Here is a 22608-nt window from a genome sequence, read left to right as displayed (position 1 = left end):
AAAGTTCCCTGAGCTTTTGTAAGAGCAAGTGTATCCTAATGTGAAGGTGACACTGGTGTTTTTATTTGGAAAGAAAATGTCTTTAAAAATTATGTGTGTGTGTGTGTGTGTGTGTGTACGCATGCGCGTGTTTCAGGACCTCTTAACCAGAAAACCAAATGTTTGTACCACATTTTGTGTCCTTATGTGGGTGGTTTGGAAATTGAACCTGGGCCAGCAGGCTTTGCAAGGGGATTTAACCAATGAGCAATCTTCCCAGCACAGAGGAAAGAAAATATTTTGCCACAGGTAGCACTGTAACTCCTGATCTCTGAAATGGCCATGTGGAGTTAATTGCATTCTGAAATCCTTATTTCCAGTTAGCTAGTTTGTAAGACATTTAATTTAATTAAAAAGCATTTGGGAAAATATTTTCCCATTAACAAATATGTGAAAGTACTGTATATTTATTATTAGAATTAAGTTATGTACAGTATATTATTATCTCATGTGGTTTTCATTCATTCTGTATTGTGTAAGTAGGGTGAAACTTTCTCACAAGATTTTATTGTTCAGTGAAACTGAAATGACCAATGGTTTTCTCTTAGAACCACCCTTTTGTTTTGTTTTGTTTTGTTTTTTGAGGTAGGGCCAAGGCTTTCCTGGAATTCACTCTGTATTCTTAGGATGGCCTCAAACTCATGGTGATCCTCCTACCTCTGCCCCCAAGTGCTGGGATTAAAGGTGTGCGCCACCACACCCAGCTGAGAACCACCTTTGAAAAAAATGTTTATTTGATAGAAAGAAGCAGAGAGAGAGAAAGAGAGAGGGAGAGAATGGGCACACCAGGGCCTCCAGCCACTGCAAACAAACTCCAGATGCATGTGCCACCTTGTGCATCTGGCTTACGTGGGTCCTGGAGAATCGAACCAGGATCCTTTGGCTGTACAGGCAAATGCCTTAACTGCTAAGCCATCTCTCCAGCCCGAGAACCACCTTTTACTAAGGTGTAGAGTTGGGTGGAAGGGTTTGGGAAGTTTTTCTGAGTGAATTTCTTGATTTTTAAGTGTCTACTACTAAGAATTATATAGTTATTTATGTAGTAATTGTATAAAATTTATTGTTATTAAGGATTTTTTTCTTGAAGAAAATATTGACACTACCCTTAATGATGTTAGAGTGATAGATGCTGTGTTACTAAAAGTGAGTGAATGCTGGGCTGGAGAGAGGCCTCAGCAGGTAAAGGCACTTGCTTGCAAAGCCTAATGGCCTGGATTTGATTCCCCAGTACCCATGTAAAGGCAGATGCACAAAGTGGTACATGCATCTGGAGTTTGTTTGCAGTGACAGAAGGCTCTGGTGTGCCCATACCCACTCTCTCTGTGTATGGCTCTTCTCTTTCTCTCTCCTTCTTTCTCTCTCTCTCTCTCAAATAAATAAAATTTTAAAACAACGAGTGAATGCTTCCACTGTTACCTTTGAATTCCATTGGTATTACAGAGTCATCAGTCTGAGGAAGAGTTGTCATCTCAGCCTGGAGATTTCTCGGAAGAAGCTGAGGATTCTCAGAGTTGTGGTCTTAAACTTGTGGGTGAGGAAGAAGGTTATGAAGCAGACAGCGAAAGCAGTCCTGATGATGGCGGGATCCAGGATGACGGTAAATGTTCCTGTTACATTTGATTGTGACTGGAGTGGAGGTCAGAGTAGGAGTTAGAAAACTGACTCGTCATGCTACTTGAAAGTTTTGTGCTGCTTGTACGTTATCATTTGATTTGATCTTCACTACAAGTGTGGCATTTATAGAAGCAATTTTAAACAGTGAGATCAAGAACCAGGGGCATAGCTCAGTGGTAGAGCACTTGCCTGGCAAGCCCAGGGCCCTGGGCATGATTGATTCTTATTCTAGTTGTCTAAAACAATTAGATGACTTTTGTTGTATGGACATTGATTGAATGCCTCAAAGCAGATAAAGAAGAAATTCTCGTAGAAAAGAAAGATAAGAACCCAAAACAAGCAACCTGAGGAATGTAAAGGCGGGCGATGTCACTGGGAAGCGATCACATGGTAGGTACATCATGGCTTCAGTAGAGAGGAGCCAGAATCTGTCAGTCTGTTACAGAGTAAGTAATGCAGGGGGTGCAGGCATCCTCGGTGCTGTCCAGGGCACCGGAGCATAGGTTTCTTCATGGTTTACCTTAGCCCAGCCTGCCGCTAAAATGGAACTGCATCACGTGTGCTCTCTCATGTGACCTTTTCTCTGCGTTCACAACTCAGGTAGATAGAGAAGATGGATTCTTTGAACCAAAAGAGTTTTCTGTATACTAATTGATCTCAAGGATTTTCCAGGGCTGTGAGTCTTCACCAAGTTTACAATAGAATATCTGCCTCAGACTTGATTTTCTCTTCCCAGAAAGGGAATGGGAGTAATCACTGATGTTTTAGTTGAGGGGTATAATGAACTCACCTGTGGTCTTTGCTTTTTTGAAAAAAAATTATTTATTTGTGTGCATTTTTATGTATGAGCACACCAAGGTTTCTTGCAAATGAACACCAGATCATGCACCACTTTGGTGCATCTAGCTTTTCATGGGTAGTGGGGAGTTGAACTTGGGCCTTTTTTTTTTCAGGCAAGTGCCTTTCACCACTGAGCAATTTTCCAGGTTATCTTTGCTTTTTGGAAAATATCTTATCTTAGTGCTTGGGTCATTATGACTAGGTATTATTTTACAGTGGTAAGGTTTGTCTTTTGCATCTCAGCCTAAAGAATTTTGGTCCAGGTAGTTTTATAAAGGTCTTCAGTTCATGAACATTTTTAAAAGACTACAATACTCCCCTTTAAGATCAATCACTTTGAGGCTGAGGAGTTGGCTCAGTGGTTAAAGGTGCTTGCCAGCAAAGCTGGCAGCCTGGGTGCAATTCCTGAGCCACCCGTGTTAAAAAAGCTAGAATCCACACTCCAAAGTGTGGCACAGGTCTGGTGTTTGTTTGTAGTGGTAAGAGATCCTAGCTTGCATGTGTGTATGCCCACTCACACATGCAAATAAATGTTTTTAAAAGATCAGTTAAGTTTTCCAAAGTATAATAATCACTAAGATAGACATATATAAAAGAGACAAAGTTTCAAATACAGCCAACCAAAATCCAGGCCTAATACATAACTGTACAGAAATATGGACAAATGAAACTACCCTGTGATTTATATATTTGGGGGTCAGAAGTTTGGGATTTTTTTTTTCCAATTGTGCTAAAAGGACGTGTTAAGTCAGGTGTGGTGGTACATACCTTTAACCCCAGCACTCTGAAGGTAGAGGTAGGAGGATCACTGTGAGTTCAAGGCCACCCTTAGATGACATAGTAAAGTCCAGGTCAACCTGGGCTAGAGCAAGACCCTACCTTGAAACACAAAAAAGGGAAAAAAAGGATGTATTAAAGCTATATCACATGTCTATGAAATCTGTTGGTAATATTTCCCTGAAGATCAGAATTCCTTTTAAGCTTCAAACCCTCCATAAGCCTTAGTTATTCAGGACGTGGACCCTCACCCACAAGGAACATCCGAGGTCAGTTGTTCAGGATGTGGACCCTTACCCACAGGGGGTCATAGGAAAAGGCTTGTGAGCATCCATGTCAGCCGTACTTTTCCTTGCTATGTCCTCTACATGATGAAATATTTGCCCAGTGTTTAGGGGATGAAACATTCTTTTCTCTTTTCCTTTTCAGGAGTAGACTTAAAGCCTGAAGAAGAAGGTTTCAGTGCATTAATTGGTCCAAATGACCTACTTGAAAACCTCGCTCAAGGAGAAATAATCTACCCTGAGATTTGCATGCTGGAATTAAACTTGCTTTCTACTAGCAAAGCTAAACTTGACGTGCTTACTCATGTATTTGAGAGTTTGTTGAAAATTGTCAGGCAGAACGAAAAGAACATTTTTTTGCTCATGCAACAGGTAATAGAAGCATTTAATTTAATCAGTATTTACCACTCATTTGCTAGTTGTTGATCTCCTTATTTATAATCCAACTTCTCAGAAACTTAGTTGAGATGATTACTTATTTTTTGCAATACCAGAAGTATCTTTTAGCCAAGTGGTTCTAAACTACCTAATTTTCCATTTTTAAATTTTAAGATATATATGTATTTGTGAAGAGAGAGAGAGAATGAGACCTGATACAGGATTTTGGGTCCAGGGAAGGAATAAATTCCATAAAGATGCAGGAGATCTCAGGCCCATGGTCCTCAACTTTTGAGTTCTTATCCAAGTTAGCAAAGGATTGAAAACACAGATTCAGAGAAGGGTAAATTATAAATTATAAGTTTTTAAGTTCATTTTCAAGCACAGACACTGAAAAGGAATGGGTGTGCCAGGGTGTCTAGCCATGGCAAACTCTAGATGCGTGGGCCACATTGTGCATCTGACTTTATGTGGGTACTGGAGAATCAAACCTGAGTTGTTAAGCTTAGCAGGCAAGTGTCTTAAACACTGAGCCATCTCTCCAGTCCCTGAATTATGAGGTTTATTTTGAGGAGAGTCAGGATCCAGGGGAAGGCTAGCAAGGAAGCCCCAAGTCAAGGAAAGGTTTTCCCTTCCCTACCTGGCTGAGAAGGGAAGGGGGAGGAAGTCTGAGAAACGGTCCCCCACACAGGGAGAAGTCTGGAGACACACATGGAGTGGCGGGTGACACAAAGTCTGAGAGCCCAAGTCTCTTAAAAGATCCCCTCACAGAGGGGCCTGGTCAGGAAGGACTAAGAGATGGTAAAGGACTCGGCGCTTAGAGAGATCACATATGTAGCAAAAGTAGAAAGCGTCAAAAACAAAACACTTGTAGAAAAAAGGAGGAAATACCCAGGCAGGAAGGAGATTCCAGCCAGGCTGGGAAGAGAAAGCTTTACCAAAGCAAGGACCAAGACAGTTAGGGACCGGGACAGTGAGAGGGCCAAGAGCTCATTCTCTGTTTCTCTAAGTAGTATAAAATCAATATTGCTATTGGATACATAGTAATGTGTCCTGGGAATGGATGTTAAAAATTATATTTAATTATAATACATGTTCTTTTCAGAATATCCAAGACAGTATGAAAAACTGTATGAATCAACATAGTATTCTTTCCAGTCACTTCAAAATACAAACAGAGCCAGGTGTGTTGGTGCATGTCTTTAATCCCAGCACTTGGGAGACAGAGGTAGGAGGCCAGCCTAAGACTATAGAGTGAGTTCCGGGTCAGGAGAAAGACTGGGCTAGAGTGAGGCCCTACCTCAAAAACTCAAGAAACACACACACACACACACACACACACACACGAGAGAGAGAGAGAGAGAGAGAGAGAGAGACACTCTAGAAATAACTTACTGCATTGCAATCCTTCATGAGGTAAGATATTTAATTTCTTACATTTCATTCTTCAACCTTAGGGAGCTGTGAAGAATCTTCTAGGAGGGTTCTTGGGTATCTTAACCCAGGTTGATTCTGATTTTCAAGGTGAGTTGAAGCTGTTAGTTTTAAGCATGTAACTTGTATTGTGTTTCTGTGAGAAGAGGTGACACGGCTTCTCCTGGAATGGCACTCTGATTTCCAGACACTTTTCCATGTGTCATCTCATTTGTTCCTCACGCTCACTCAGTGAAATGCAGTGTAAGTGTGTTTTTATTAAACAGAAGGAAACTAAAGATTTCCAGACCTGAGACAAGTTGTTCAGCAGCATGTGAGACTGTAACCCTGTATAAAACTACTATTATTTGATAGTGTCTGTTCTCTGCTTGGTACTTATCAGACATTTGGGAAATTTATAATGGATATTAATAATGATTTCTAACCACAGCAACTCAAAATTATACTTGATACATTAAGACCAACATACATGGAATGTTAACACTGATTCATGTGCTGTTTCCCTGGATTAAATTCAACTAACCCATGTTGGCAGGAATACTTAGAATGGTGCAGGCTCCTGATAAACACGTCATAGAAAGGCTTGTGATGTCTGTGTCTTATACTAGTGATGATAGTGTTGGTCCATGGATAGGATGCGCCACCAGGCTTCTCCATCATAAAGCTATTTGCCCTTCATCATTAACAAGTATCTTAAGAGGCAGATAGAGAAATTACCCTTTTTCATCATGCTTTATCCATGGTCTTTAGCACCCATTGTGATTTTTACCTCCTAACAGTTCTGTAGTGCTTACCAGTAGTGTTCTGTCATTCTTTCTACATCTGCTAATTGGAGTTGTATGGCAAGGAAAGCTTCCTTTTCTCCATGTATTTATCAAGTATGTGACGTGCAGCGTTACCTTCTGAGCGTGGGTATGTGGTGCACAGTATTGCTTACTGGACATGTGGGTATTTTACACTGAGTCACATCTCTCCCACCAGTTTCCTATTAGTGTCTAACATTAGAGCACACGTGTCCCAGTTAATGTTACTGGGCAGCATACTATTAGCTGAAGCTCACAGCTTACTCAGATTTTCCTGTTGTTACCTAATGTCTCTTTCCTTTGTTTTGGTGTCAGATATAGGAAAGTGATCCAAAATCACCAAGATTTGTTCTTTCTAAAAATTATTTTTCCTCCCTGTGTTCTCTACTCTTTTTCCCTTGCATATTAATTGTAATATTCGGCTGTAGGGTTGATCCTACCCGTGTCTTGTGTCTTGTACTTCTTTCTTTTTTGCGCCACATCACTACATTCTGCAAGCTTTTAAAAATTCTATTCCAACCTTTTGTTCAGTTTTATTATCCACTTAATAGCTGAGGCCTTTTGCTTGATTTTCTCATTATTCCTTTTATATAAGGACAACACATATATCTTTATATACACATGTGTAATATATCCTTCTTGAGTACATCTGAGTATTGTAATTAACATTGCACAAAGATTGATTTTATCTCCTAAATTACTTCCTTTTAGGGTCAGTTTATCAATTTATTTGTTATTTATATCTTGAAATTGCTTTTAGATCACTGATTCTGAAATACTTTGTGAACTTTTTTTGGCCTACTTATATTAACAATAGCTATAGAATTCCTGTAATGTGGGAGTAAACTTTTCCCTTATGACCCCTTTCCTAAGTGAATATTCTGTTCATAAGCTCTGAGTGGGCAAGCCAGTGGCTAGTGAAGGGCTCCCCAATCTTAAGAGTAGAGATTTACTTTGGGGAACCATTAGTTACCATGGGATCATCTGTACATACTAGAAAAAGCATCCTCTACACCTTGAGCTTGGCTGTATAATCGGGCCTTTGTGCTAAGAGAAGGACATCTTTTTCCACACCTAGACAACACAGCCCTGAACCAGGCCACAGCTTAGCCAGTATCCTTCAGGTTTCATTTCTGACCTTCTCTGGATAGCCACTTGACCAGCTCATAGATGGCAGTAAGCTTAGTGCCCTGAAGCTGACATCACACTGTATTTTTTTAGCATTTGCCTGGTGGTCTGTTCTGGTTCTTTGTAGCAGGGTAACTAGGTTTATGACCTAAAAGTAATGGTTGTGCTACCTACCTGTGCTTTGAACCCAGAAAAGGGAGAGAGGTGGATAGTGGCAGACTGATCATCCATTAATTTCTCTTTCCTGCTGCCTTCCCACTTCCTCTCCTGACTCTAGACAGACATGTTGGCTCCCACTGCTCTGAGCCCCTTCATTGACTCAGGAATTCTGGGCTACAGCTACCCCTTTCATCCTGTTTCACCATCTTCAAGAAGTTTTCAGTCTTCCCTGATGAGCCTCCAAGTGCTTATTGCCCCCTCCTTTTTTATATTATGGGCTACTTCATTTCTGTAGTTCTGTGCTTCGGGTCATTGAATTTTTAGTAGTATACGGAAACTAATATATCTGTTATCTGTCTGTGTCTGCACACATGTAGATGTTTACATATGTGAACATATATCTATTCCCTCATTCAAATTTAAATCTGTTAGTTTTGAACTAAAGTCAATTTATTGTGCTTTGATTGCCTTTTTGTGGGCTTATGGTACTTTCAGGATGAAGTCTATGTTAGCGAATGATCATCTCATTGCCAGTTGTCTTCCCATATATGCCTCCTCTGTTCACTGTTTTTACAACTAGGCTGCTTACCTTGATTACTATCCCCTAACTTAAAAAAATATACATTTATTCAATAGAGAAAGAGAGAGAGGGGAAGAGAAAGAGATAGAGAAAGAATGGGCATGTGCTAGCCACTACAAACAAACTCTAGCTGAATATGCCACCTAATACAACTGACTTATATGGGTACTGGGGAATCAAACCTGGGTCCTTTGGCTTTGCAGGCAAGCGCCTTAACTGGTAAGCCATTTGTCTAGTCCTGTCCTCTAACTTCTATGTCTTCCAAAGCCACAGGTCTTTTAAGATGAATTTCAGGTTTTTCATCTGGTTTATTTTTGTGTGAAGATAACGATTCATGAGTTTCTCTTTTGAGGTGAGGAACAGCTGAGTGGATAAATGTAAAAATATACTTGGGGCACTTTACTATGTTCCATAAAGAATAGTTTTTTACTTGAGAAAATTTTATGAATTTGTGTACCATTGCTTATATTTTATGCTAAACCCCTCAGTAGAGTAAATGAAACGGTCAAGCTCAAATAGTGATATTTAGTTATTTTCATAGTCTTTGCTGTTTCCTCTGTTACTTGCCATTTGAATTTTCCAAGCAGTCAGTGGTGGTAGTTATAGTTCTACTTTGAACACTTCATGATGAGGAGGTGAGGGTACTTCCCAGTGTGAAAGGGTCAGCTTCTCTGACAAAGACCGTGGTGATTTTTGCTTCGTTTAGCAATGACTTCAGTTTACTTACAACTACCCAAGCTTTAAGAACCACGCTACTGCTATCAGTAGTTTTGGTTGGTTTGCCTTTAGTTACCTTATTTCTTCATAAATTTTATGATTATAAACTAGTTTATAATCCATTGAAAATGTGGAAATAGTTTTTGATTTCTTTCACTGAAATTGTGTATTAATTTCCTTTAATTAAGTGTGTGCTGGCCTAATTTTCTTCTCTTTTTAAAATTTAGATTGCCAGAGAGTCTTGATGGATCTTCTGGTATCTTTGATGAGTTCAAGAACATGTTCAGAAGAGCTGACCCTTCTTTTGAGAACATTTCTGGAGAAATCTCCTTGTACAGTAAATATGCTAGCATTTCCCCCATTTTTTGTTAATACATAATAGAATTACTTTTTCCTTTTATAACTCACCAAACCACATTGTTACATGCAAAGTGCCTAACACTTTACTATTTGTGTGCATTTGACCACACTTTGGTTTTTGTTTTTTTTTTTTAATTTTTATTTATTTATTTGAGAGCGACAGACACAGAGAGAAAGACAGATAGAGGGAGAGAGAGAGGATGGGCGCACCAGGGCTTCCAGCCTCTGCAAACGAACTCCAGATGCGTGCGCCCCCTTGTGCATCTGGCTAATGTGGGACCTGGGGAACTGAGCCTCGAACCGGCGTCCTTAGGCTTCTCAGGCAAGCGCTTAACCACTAAGCCATGTCTCCAGGCCCCCACTTTGGTTTTTAATAAATACATACAGTCCTTGACACCACCATCCTTTGTACTTAAGAAATGCTGCGACAGTCTAAGGAGACTGTAGTCATGAGTCAGGACTGCCGTGACCATGACCTTTAAGGAGGCCATAGTCATGAGTCAGGACAACTGTCCTATAGATATCTTTCACAAATAATCCTTATCCATGCTTCAGTTAAGTTCTTTGTCTTCCTACCCATTGGTATAGCTCAGTTGCTTGGAACCCATTTTGTAATGAATGCTGACTGGAAGGCAAGTGAAACACAGAATGGATAGTGCCTTGTATGAGGCAGCGCTGGGTGTTCAGAGCCTGTCAACCTTACCACGCCCTCCAGCCCCATGGCCTTTGGAAGCTTTGTGGAACATGAGCTACAAAAGTCCAGTATGGGTCATTGAGAGCTGGCTGACTCTTTCCAGAATGCCCCTGATGCTGGTTTCCTCCTAGTCAGCATTAGAGGTCATTTTACACTAGTAGTGCGTTGCATAGGCTACACCTTTCTCTTTGTACTTAGCCTCTGCTAGTCATTGTGTTTAATTATGTGCGTGTTTCCTCTCTTACCTTTCATATACTAGTTCAACCAAAGACTTGACATTTAAAGAGGAAAGCTGGCATCTCTTCTCACTTTCTGAGGTTATGATGTGTGAGTGAACATCCCCTTGTGTTTCTTTGTCTCCAGGACATTCTTCTTCTGGGCATCCTGCACATCATTGAGAGTGACGCTGCTATGAGCCCTGCGCAGTACCTCACCTTCCCTTTGCTGCATTCCCCAAGTGTGAGCGGTGGTGTCTCATCACAGAAGTGTCCTGGGAGTCTGAACAGCAAAGCCCTGGGCTTACTGAGAAGAGCACGAATTTCTCGGGGCAAGAAAGAGGCCGATAGAGAGAGCTTTCCCCATCGGCTGCTCTCCTCTTGGCACATAGCCCCAATCCACCTGCCACTGCTGGGGCAGAACTGCTGGCCACACCTCTCAGAAGGGTTCAGTGTTTCACTGTGGTTTAACGTGGAGTGTAGCCAGGAACCCGAGAGTGCTGTGGGAAGAGGCAGGAAGATAAAAAGAACAAACAGATCATCAGTTCTACCAGACAGCAGTGTCGAAGGCACAGGTATGCAATGGGGTTTCTAGTTTGTTCATGAAGAGTTTGTTTGCTTCTTCAGTAGTTTGTTTATTTGAGGGGGAGGGGCAGAGGAGGACGAGAGAGAGAAAGAATGGGCACGCCAGGGTCTCTAGCCACTGCAAACGAACTCCAGACACATGTGTCCCCTTGTGCATCTGGCTTACGTGGGTCCTGGGGAATTTTACCGTAGGCTTCGCAGGCAAACGCCTTAAATGCCAAGCCATTTCCCCAGGCCTAAAGATTTATTTAAAAGGCTACTTTGGTTGACCTGTAGGCATATATAATAGTGGGTTGTTTGGTGTATTTTGGGGGAGGCAGGGTTTTATAACATGCTCTTTTAAAAAATTATTTATTTGAGAAAGAGAGAGAGAGAGAGAATGGACATGCCAGGGCCTCCAGCCACTGTAAACAAACTCCAGACGCATGTGCCACCTTGTGTATCTGGCTTATGTGGGTGCTGGCGAATCGAACCAAGATTCTTTGACTTTGCAGGCAAGCGCTTTAACCACTAGGCCATCTGTCCAGCCCAGCATGCTCCTTAACATCTTCTAAATAGCCATACTTAAAGATTGCAGTGCTGAATTTCCAAAGCCTGAGTTTTCAGACAACCACCATTTCCTCCTGTATTTTTGCTGTGGAAGTGGGGGGACCCAAATACACAACTGCTGCTGGAGCTGTAGGGGTACTGCCTCGGAAGTACGTCTTGTCTGTCACGTGACTGTGGCAGAGAGAAGCTGTTTATGCAGAAGTAGTTTAGGGCTGGGGCAGCTCTCAGTAGTGAGCTGTGCTGGTGTCCGCTCCCAGCAGCACACACACAAGGTAGGTGACAGCCCGTGGAAATAAAGGTAGGTAGTTCTGGGGCCAATGGTATAAATAAAATGACCAGATGACACAGATGTTGAATGTTTTATGTGAGCTCAAGACTGAATCATTCATTTCATAACTCTCTCCTGCCCATTGGAGTGTCTGACCAAGGACATGGGTGGGCCTGCACCAGTGTCTGGTCTTCCTGACCTGCACAGGGAAAGGAAAATGATTCCACGTGATGCCGTGTGGATTACAGTGGTTGCAAATTCCATCCGATAAAGCCACAATTGGAATCTGAAGTGACTTTTCTTGAGGCACTTTCCAAGTTATTAACGTAGCATGCTACTTACGTGCTGTCATAGATTAGCCTAGGAAGCTAAACTTTAAAAAGTGCCAGCCTCTAGTGTGGCATGCTGCTTCTTGCACTGATCCAATGTAGCCACCTAAGACTAGAGCATTGAGGCCTTGCTGCCACGTGCATGTGTGCATGCGTGTGTGTGTGTGCGTGTGTGCGTGCGTGCGTTGATGCTGCCGCTGCCTAACAGCCATGCCACTCCGCTCGGAGTTTGCACTCTGAGAGCAGTTCTCGTGCTCCCCACGCTGACAGGTGATAGTAGGCAGCACACCGAGTCACAGCCAAGTGCGGGAAAGGGCTTAACCCTACTTGAGTGTAATTGCAGAGCATCAGCGTCTCTGCTCTGTTGGAGCTGTGCAGACTGTTCTCATGTCCTAGCAGAGGCAGTCTGTTAAAATGCATAAATATACACCAGGGCTGAGAAAGTTCCAGTTCAACTTTTAAGGTTTTTGTGGGGTGGGGGTTAGATTTTAATCCCAGCACTGAGAGGCTGAGCTAGGAGGAGCACCATGAGTTCAATGCCAGCCTGGGAGTGCATTCCAGGTCAGCCTGGGCTAGTGAGACTGCTTCAAGAAAAGTCATTTTGGCTTGTGTGTATGTGTAGTTGATGCACGTGTGCGCAGATGCATGCTCTGTGTGCATACCTGCACAGGCAGGAGAGTGATATCTGTCCCCTTCCATGTTGTTCCCTAGACGGAGGCTTTCACCATGCATGGACTGCTGCCTTTGGGTCAGACTGGTTGACCAGTGAGTCCAGGGATCCTCCCGACCTCACTGCCTACAGGACTGGGGTTACAGGCATTCAGGGGTGTTGGGAATCAAACTCAGGTCTGCATATTTGTGTGTGACAGGCTCTCTTACTGCTCAGCTATCCCCCCAGTCCTGATTTCTTTGCTTTAATTTTAAAGATGTACTGGAAAACATATTCTGGAAAGATGATTTTTCATAAGCACTAAAGAGGGCATTTTAAAGAAATACACATAAATAAAACTTCTGAAGAGAAATGGAGAAAATAATGCAGCAATATCACATTTTAGCCTTAAACAGTTCGTATTTGAGCTAGGTGTTTAACCTGTCAGCACCTCAGTTCTGCTGCACTCCCTCCCCTCAGTGGGGATGGTCATATTTATCTTGTAAGATTATTACGAGCATTAGGTTAAGAAATATTTGTAAAATCCCTACTCCGCCATTCCTGGCTGCACTGGTATTGTTCTGTCTTTTATTTGTGCAAGTTAAGGTTTGGCATGGAAGCAGCTTTTAAACATTACGTCAGATAGTTCTGTACATTCGTTGTGTAGCATCGGTGTAGGTAGTAGATCTCAAAATAGTGACTCCCCGCTTCGTGCTCAGCACTCTTCTCAGGACACACACCCCCTGTTTGTGTGACCCAGTGAGTGCTGGTGCTCCACTTCTTGAAAAGCCTGAGCTTTGGGCATTCATTGTGCGCTTTGGGGCATCCTGGGTATTTAATACAGTCTCTGCTCCATAGTGACAAGTAGCTCATCATACGTACTCAGGTCGTGGGAGATTCCGGTGGGTACGATGACAAGCTGTGCGGGATAATCAGACAGCCAAAGCCTGTAAGTGGTTCCCCGTCTTGACACAAAGACACCGCCATGAAGTCTCGGCGTCATTTAGCGATGACGTGCAAAAATAACATCTCTGAGTCTAAATTGTGATGGTATTCAAGTACCAGTTACTTAATATGACCTGTGTATCAGAGATTATGCCATTTTTAGTAGTGGGAAGCATGTGGTGATGGTGTTTGCGCTCTGTGCCAGGCTCACTGGTGTTACAACTGCCCGGTCTAGCTGAAGTAAAAGCTTGGTACAGATTCTCGGTGGTCAGTTGGGACCGTGGCTCAGCGGTTAAAGGTGTTTGCTTGCAAATTGTAGGTGGAAATCACAGTGACATTCAGCACTCCTCAACACAAATACCCTCAGTTATAATACACTTTAAAACGTCCAATCACTTTTTGTTGTTTTCTGTTTTATTGTGTGTGGGTATAAATGATCATAGGTGGGTGCACACACATGTGTGCAGGTATACATGCACATTAGTGTGTGTGTGTGTGTGTGTGTGTGTGTGTGTGTGTGTGTGTGTGTGTGTAGAGGCCAAAGGACAACTTCAGGTGTCATCCTCAGGTATGTCACCCTCCTCTTTATAAGGCAGGGTCTCTCATTGGCTGGGAGCTCACCAGTTAGGTTAGACTTGCTGCCCAGCAAGCTCCAGGAATCTGCCTGTTTCTGCCTCTCTAGTACTGGTATTACATGCATGCACCTCAGGTCTCCAGGTTTGCAGGCAAACTACCAACAAAGCTGGCTCCCCAACCCAACTTAATAACTTTTAAAGCAGTTGGTTAGTGTTTTAATTTTTTACCCACTGTATTCTTCTTTATTGTATTTTATTCATTTGCATTGAAAGAGAAAGAGAATAAAAATGGGCACACCAGGGCTTATAGCCACTGCAAACAAACTCCAGATATGTGTGCCTGTTTGTGTATATGGCTTTATGTAGGTACTGGGGAGCTGAACCCAGATTATTAGGCTTTGCAGGCAAGTGCCTTTACTGCTGAGCCATCGCTCCAGCCCCCCTGTGGTTCAGACATTCAGGATAAGTGATCTGTTAAAAATGAACCCACGTGTTTTGTCTTCTTTTAAACTCACTTTTCACTCAGCTTTTATGACTAATGACCTTGTCATATTCTTTTCTCAGAAGACGACAGACCAGAAGGGGTAGAATCCATAAATCCTGGCTACAGACTCATAGAAGAAGGCTGCATTCATCTGATTTCAGTGGGCTCCAAAGCACTGATGATCCAAATGTGGGCTGAACCCCACAGTGGCACTTTTATCTTTCGGTATTGATTATCTTTAACCCTAACAAATAGGTTATGTATTTAAATACTTTATAAAAGAAATTGAGTAATAATCTTAAGAATAATATGAATTCTATTCATATTCATTGTAACAAAAGGGGAAATCTTATTCTGAGAAGAACATTCAAGACTAGGTGTGGTGGCACACACCTGTAACCCCGATCCTCAGGAGCCTGGGTAAGGAGGATCACAAGTTTGAGGCCAAACTGGGCGTCATAATAAGATCCTAACTCAAAAAAAAGAAAAAGTACATTTTAACACTTATTAGCACCATCTTGCCAAAAGTATGTTATTCTACCAAAAAATTGTTTTCATTTTAGATTTTTATTTTATTTTATTTTATTTTTGAGACAGGTTCTTGCTAATCTGGTACTAGTTGACCTGGAACTCAAACTTGCTTTGTAACCAATTGGCTTTAAACTTACAGTGATCCTTCTGCTTATGCCTGTCAAGTACTAGAATTACAGGCATGCACCACCGTGCCAGAATTTTATCTTTTTTTGTTTATTGAAATGGGAAATCTGATGTAGCCTGGGCGGGCTTCCAGTTCACTATGTAGTGAGCTTGGCTTTGAACTCCTGATCTTCCTGCCTCTACCTCCCCAGTGCTGGTCCACACAGAAGTATGCACCACAGAAATTTTATTCTATGGACATACCTACCAGTTACTTTAAAAAAATATTTTCATTTATTTATTTGAGAGGGAGGGAGGAAGGGAATGAGCATGGGCATACCAGGACCTTCTGCCACTGCAAACGAGCTCCATATGCATGTGCCACTTTGTGCATCTGGCTCTGTGTGGAAAATGGGGACTTGAACCTGGGCCATCAGGCTTTCAAGCAAGTGCATTTAACTGCTAAGCCAACTCTTTAGCCCCCTAAATTTTTCTTTTTCTGAGATAGGGTCTCACTTAACCCAGTCTGACCTGGAACTCACTCTGTAGTTCCAAGCTAGCCTCAAACTCAAAACAATCCTCCTACTACTGCCTCCTGAGTGCCAAGATTAAAGGCGTGTGCCACCACGCCTGGTACAGTTATTAACAGATGGGTATTTTCCACATATTTACTAGCCATTACCTAGTAGGTTTGGGCCATTCTTGCTACCTGTCTCCAAACTTTATTAGGAAGTGTTTGTATGTGTTTGACTTAGTATGAACAGCATCTCAGAATTAAAGCTAACATGTTATTTAAAAGTGTATATTTTGTAAGCATTGTACATGTTGTGGAGTGTTTCCTCTAAGCATCTCTTCACTCCTTCAGTAATCTCTCAAAGTAGGTTAGGCACCCAGAATATTGTGATGTTTAGACATTTATTACAACATGCATTAATTTCTTTGTGAACCAGGTACTATACTGCAATTTAGCAGAAGGTAGTACCTAGCTACAACAATATTTTTTACAGACTGGTTATCAGAATTACTGCCTAAGTTATTAATGCCAGCCAATATGCACAATCTATTTTAGTTCATAAGTGGAGATAATGTGATACATTTCATGAAGTCGCGTCTTACTGTAGCCCAAGATGACCTGTAATGTAGTCTAGGGCTAGCCTTGAACTTATAGTAACCCTCCTACCTCAGCCTCCTGAGTACTGGAAGTAAAGGTGTGAGCCACCATGCCTGGCTAGATAACAAAATAAGCAGATATGGTATAAAACAAAGACCTATTAACTTTCTCAACTAGTTTAGTTTTTTTTTTCTTCCAGTAGCTTTTCTTTATTAGTTAACAAACACAAAAGTATGTTATTTGGGGGCGGGGAGTAAAAAGTCCCAAATCATTTTTTGAGTCTTACCTTTAATGATTTCCTTTACATTGTTTTCATCCTTTTATCCATCTCAACTAGTTTATTTTAAAATAGAACTGATTTTAATGTCACTTAAATATTGAAAATTACAGTTGCTATCCATGTGCTAAGAACTCCATCAGGATTTCCTGTTTCCAGCCTATACCTCCTTTCTTTTGGCAGTGTGTGCGTGGATTCAAATGATGATGCAAAAGCTGTTTTCCTAGGACAGGCTGAGTCACAGGAGAATATTTTCTTCCCAAGCAAATGGCAACATCTAGTGGTCACCTACCTCCAGGAGCCTCATGGGAAAAAGAACATCCATGGGACAATCTCCATCTGGGTCTCTGGGCAGAGGTATGAAGTAGTTTTAGCAAATGCTGTTAATCCTTGTAACAATTTGAATCAGTCCATCATGACTCCTGAAACAGATTATAGAAAGTCAGATAAAATTTAATATGTATGTACTATCTACAATCTATGTCAGAGTTAGATTTTTTTCTGTTTCTCACTTGTGTATATAATTAATCTTCCATAGAAGTGATTGTTGAAATTTAATAGTCACTCACCAATTCCATGGGTCCTGGACCTATAGATTCAAGCTTAGATTGAAAATATGTGAGAAAAAGGGTTGCATAGATGATGAGCATGCTTCTTACTATTAGTTCCTAAGCAATATAGTATGGCAGCTATTTACAAAGCATTTTCATTTGATTAGGTGCCATAAATAACCCAGAGATGGTTTAAAGCTGGTGTGTACAGTCTTTTGACATTGTAATATGATATCATCTACAAAGGTATTGAGCTGCATTTATAGCTATCCTGGGATGCTTGAGGCCCAAGGCTATAGATTGGATATGCCTGGTTTACAGTATTCAAGAGGATTGTATGTAGGTTTTATGTAAATTTACTATTTTGAATAAAGGTTTATGTACAATGTGTATAAGGTCAAGTATTGAGAATCTCTAACATGGTCTCCCAAGCTCATATATTTCATAAATGAGTCTACAAGGAATTATCTACATTAATTGGATAGTGAGGCTAATACTGAATTAAATTGAGATTTTGAAAGAAATGAGGTTAACTAGAGAAGAATGTAAGACAATGTCTCAGGTGATAGACTTAGATTGGGTCAAGTAACAGGATAAAGTAGGGTACTATGTTACTTTTTCCACACAGGAGAATTGTGGGTAAAACTAATAAACATTTTGTAGACTTTGTTATTATAAAATTTAACCCTGGGGTTGGGGAGATGGCTCAGCAATTAACAGACACTTCCTTGCACAGCCTACTGGCCCAGATTCAGTTCCCCTGCATCCATATAAAGCTGGGACAGAAGTGGCACATAGGTCTAGTGTTTGTTTGCAGTAGCAAGAGACCCTAGTGTGCCCATACACACGTGCACACACTCGCACTCGTGCACGTGCAAATAAAAAAAACCTGGATAAACTGTAAGGTGTTTTGAGTTTGTAATAAATAAGGTGAAGAACAATTGAGGGAGTTAAGAAGTGTTCAGGGCTGGGAAGATGGTTTTGTGGTTAAAGGCATCTACTTACAAAGCCTGCCATGCTGGGTTTATTCCCCAACACCCATGTAAAGCTGGATGCAAAAGTAGGTGCCTGAATCTGGTGTTCATTTGCAGTAGCAAGAGACCCTGATAGACCCATACACATACATACACATGCAAATAAATTTTAAAAGCTTTAAAAATAGAGGTGCTAAGTAAAATAGCATAAAGAAGTAGAGCCCAAAATGAGTTTATCATAGCAGAGGAGCAGGGTGGCTGGAAGAGTCTAAGGTGAATAATGAGAAATGAAAATGAATAGACCAATGGAAATACACGACTGTGTGAGTGCCCGGCTGACGCACTTGGATTGCTTCCGCGGACCACTATCAGTTGTGTACTTGTCACTTACAGACCTTCTGCCAGATGCACTATATGGTTCCTCAACAAATTACTCCTGGTGCAGATAAACCAGCTTCTGCCAGGTACTTGAGGAGTCCCTGGGTGCCAGGCTCTGCTGCAGGAGGCTGCTAACACTGTGTGCTTACAGCTCTAAAGTTCACTGGACTGGCAGAGGAGAAAGGCTTCTCACATGGCTTTAAGATAGCCAGCCTATAGTATCTGCTGCAGGAAGATAAACCAGTTCAACTTTATTCATTGAATAAAATGCAAGATATTACAGAACTGAAGCCGTTACCATATTCTAAATAGAATGCTTACTGTGCAAAGTTTTCAGTCTTAGCCCCTGCCTAAGCCTGAATGACAGCTGTAACCAGCCAATAAGTTTGTTTGCAGGACTGTGAGTTAAATTCCTTAAGCTGAAGGGGTGAGGGCTATCTGTGAATGGACAGACAGCCTCTTCTTGAATGCTGTCCTTGTTTCTTGGGCTTCTCAAACAAGTGCAGGACATTGTACCTCATTGCACCCTCCCTGATACACTATGATGTAGGTATGTTTTCTGTTTCACATGTATCAGCGAAGACCCAGGGTTGGTAAGGTAACTCCCCCAAAGCCATGCTGCACACAAAGCACAGAGGTGAAACCTGAGCCTAGCTGGATCTGCCTTTTAAGCTGACTCCTGTGCTGCCTACCAGGCTTTGCTGTTTAAGGCCATCTGACATGTGTGACAACCATAAACTTGCCGTGTGCCACATTTAGAATGAAAGACTGAGTTATCACCATGGTTATCTCTGAGTGTAGTAAGTACACTCTCATGATCACATGTTCAGAGTGAAGGAATGGGTTATCACTCTGGTTAGCTCTGAGCGTAGTAAGTACACTCTCGTGATCACACGTTCAGAGTGAAGAACTGGGTTATCACCCTGGTTAGTTCTGAGTGTAGTAAGTACACTCTCGTGATCACACGTTCAGAGTGAAGGACTGAGTTATCACCATGGTTAGCTCTGAGTGTAGTAAGTACACTCTCGTGATCACACGTTCAGAGTGAAGAACTGGGTTATCACCCTGGTTAGTTCTGAGTGTAGTAAGTACACTCTCGTGATCACACGTTCAGAGTGAAGGACTGAGTTATCACCATGGTTAGCTCTGAGTGTAGTAAGTACACTCTCGTGATCACACGTTCAGAGTGAAGAACTGGGTTATCACCCTGGTTAGTTCTGAGTGTAGTAAGTACACTCTCGTGATCACATGTTCAGAGTAAAGGATGTGCCCATTCTGTCCCTCTCTCTAATAAATAAATAAAATATATATTTTAAGTAAGTCGTCATGGCACTAGGTGGCGGTACTGTTTTCTTGTTACCATTTATTGGTCCACAAAAATGATGAAAGATTATCTGTTTTTTACTGAAAAGTATTATTAAAATAATTTATGTTATATATCAATTATGAAACAGGAAGCTTTAAGGTTTTTAGAGAGTTTTAAAGGTGGCTCAGTGGTAAAGTGCTTGTCGCATGAACGTGAGGACTAGAGTTCAAATGTCCACCAATGCCAGCCTACTCCCAGGGCTCAGGAGATGGGGACAGAGTCCCCAGGACAGGCTGATTAACTGATCTAGTGAGTCGTTGAGCTCTGGATTCAGGTGAGACCCTGTCTCCATAAATAAAGGGGAGAACAGTTGATACCTGGCATCAGCCTCTATCCCCCACATGTGCACATACATGTGTACCCACATACATGAACATGTATACATATATACTGGAGACATACATGCACAGAAGTAAAGTTTTCAAATAAATACACACAGAGTTGAATGTCTCAAAAGGAGTTGACCATGTTAGCTTATCCAGTACTTCATCTTCTAAACTGTGCCCTGATTGGTTACCTTCATCACCTCACGGCATTCCTAAAACAGGACTAGCAGTGGCACCAGGTGATGATGCCTCCTAGCTTCTGTGTCTCTGTAGGAAGCCTTCCTTTTCCTTTTCTGCTCTGTCATGTGTAAGCACCCTGATCAACCTTGGTCCATAAATAACATGAGGAGAAGAAACAAAACTTCTGTACTCCTTAGCATCTTGAATAAAAGCAGGGGCTGGAGAGATAGCATAATGAATAAGGTGCTTGCCTTCAGAGCCAAAGGACCCAAGTTCGACTCCCCAGGACCCATGTAGGCCAGATACACAAAGTGGCATATGCATCTGGAGTTTGTTTGCAGTGGCTGAAAGCCCCGGCACGCCCACCCCACCCCCACACACACCTTTTTGTCTCTCAAGTAAACAAATTAATTTAAAAAAAAACAGAAGCACTGGCAGCTCAGTGACAGAGCAAGACTTGGGGCCACTGGTATTCTGATTAGGAACAGAAGTTTTAGGAGTTGTTTGGCCCAAATAAGGGACTTCTTGATAAAATGAGGAGATAATGGCTTGCATTGTGAAGCACCAAGGGGCACCTCAGAAGGAAATCAGATGGCAGAGGACTTCCAGTAGAGATCCAGCCATACTTCCTGGGGGCCACATGTGGGTCCCCCAGGCATCTGTTCTGCTGGTGCCACCTATGGCTGTGGGCCACAGCGCCTCTTCCAGGAGGCAGCAAGCGTGGCCTCCCCTCTTCTCATCACCAGCTGTCCAATGCAGAGTCAAGAAAAGTATTCAGGAATGTCTGGTCGCTAAACTTCATACTCTAGAAGCCCTTCTTCCAGTTCTCCCTGAAGTTACTGACTTAACTTTGTTGTTAATGTAGGAAGCCTGATGTCATCTTGGATTTTATGCTTCCAAGAAAACCCAGCTTGTCATCAGACAGCAATAAAACCTTCTGCATGATTGGCCATTGCTTATCATCCCAAGAAGAATGTTTGCAGTTGGCTGGAAAATGGGGCCTGGGAAATGTGCTCCTCTTCAATGGTATAGTTTCGAGACATTGCCAAGCTTTTCTTTTAATTTACCAAGTGTTGAGCCACATAAATCAGCATGGAAAAGATATTGCCCTCTGTTCCTTCTTTATGCTTAGAATGAAGGTTCTAAGGCATACGTTTGGAATATTTTTCATTTATTACATACTTATATCTTACTATCAGTATATACTTTAAAGATGCATCCTCTCCCCATCACATATTAACATTACTTTGCAATCCTGGAAATGTGGTATTATGACTAGTAAACTTAGAATAGGTGTCTCTTTCTTATTTTTAATCTTAGTACATCCTGTCCAAATACCAAATTTTAAGGAACACACAGTGAAATACTTCATTTAAAATATTAAACCTGGCAGATAGTATGTATTCATTGTCTATTGAATAGATGGGAAAGAATAAAAGTATAAATTCAGATTTCATCTAAAAATGGAATGTACCAAGAAAGGTTTCATAAGGACCTAAGTTTGGATCCCCAGTACCCATGGTAAAAAATTAAAAAGCTTGGGGAGGTAATATGATGGAGAATGGAATTTCAAAGGGGAAAGTGTCGGGGGGGAGGGAGGGAATTACCATGGGATTTTCTTTATAATCATGGAAAATGTTAATAAAAATTAAAAACAATTAAAAAGCTGTGTGGTGGTGTGTGCCTATAATCTTGGTGCTGGGCAGGCAGAAACAGGGAATCCCTGGGGCTTGTTGCACATACACCTGCACAGACACACACACACAATTAACCAGCATAGGGAAAAAAGGGAAACTTATTTTATCAAAAGTATCACAGAGTAAGTTCTAGGTCAGTCTGGGCTCAAGTGAGACAGACTCTGCTTCAAAACAAACAAAAACAAGCTTCACAGTTACCTTTGTATATATTAATTCATCTTCCATCATAGTTGGCATAGGTTATTTTCTCCTGACACTAATTTGGATATTGAGGATTTATGAATTTTATCAAACAGTGAGCAAGTGAAAGAATTTGACAAAACCCCCACATACCTCCGTGTCTTATGAAAATTCTACTTTGGTCAGTTTTAAATAACTAACTTTATTTTTCTGCTATTCAGGAGCTAAGATTGGCTCACAAGAGGCATTTTATCTGTTTGCTTGTGGACCCAACTACACATCCGTTATGCCATGTAAATATGGCAAGCCAGTGGTTGAGTACTCCAAATACATTGATAAGGACATTCTGCAATGTGAACAAGTCAGAAAACTTTTTATGACCACGGAAGAGGTGGATGTTGGTCTCTTAATTGTAAGTTTTAATTTTGTCAGTATTAACTTTGCAATAAGCTTGCACAGGCATATTTATTGAAATGTATAATTAGCAATGAATTAGATCTCTAACGTTTTCTAGTTTGTTCCTTGA

General features: G+C 41.5%; 1 protein-coding gene across 4 annotated transcripts in view; it reads left to right on the top strand.

Annotated features, from left to right (window-relative positions):
• Positions 1-22608, top strand: part of Lyst (lysosomal trafficking regulator) — a 175547-nt gene that overhangs the window by 49911 nt on the left and 103028 nt on the right. For all 4 annotated transcript variants that reach the window (XM_045150387.1, XM_045150389.1, XM_045150388.1 and 1 more), the window contains exons 8-16: positions 1480-1636; positions 3700-3926; positions 5390-5456; positions 8981-9090; positions 10171-10597; positions 14487-14631; positions 16614-16787; positions 21071-21231; positions 22304-22494. In XM_045150387.1, coding sequence (XP_045006322.1) covers positions 1480-1636; positions 3700-3926; positions 5390-5456; positions 8981-9090; positions 10171-10597; positions 14487-14631; positions 16614-16787; positions 21071-21231; positions 22304-22494 — 1659 coding nt within the window. The remainder of the gene's footprint in view (positions 1-1479; positions 1637-3699; positions 3927-5389; positions 5457-8980; positions 9091-10170; positions 10598-14486; positions 14632-16613; positions 16788-21070; positions 21232-22303; positions 22495-22608) is intronic.

This window comes from Jaculus jaculus, chromosome 5, assembly GCF_020740685.1.
Source record: "Jaculus jaculus isolate mJacJac1 chromosome 5, mJacJac1.mat.Y.cur, whole genome shotgun sequence".
Lineage (NCBI taxonomy): Eukaryota > Metazoa > Chordata > Mammalia > Rodentia > Dipodidae > Jaculus > Jaculus jaculus.
The sequence above is the reverse complement of the archived record's forward strand: the minus strand, read 5'-3'. Positions and strand labels throughout refer to the sequence as shown.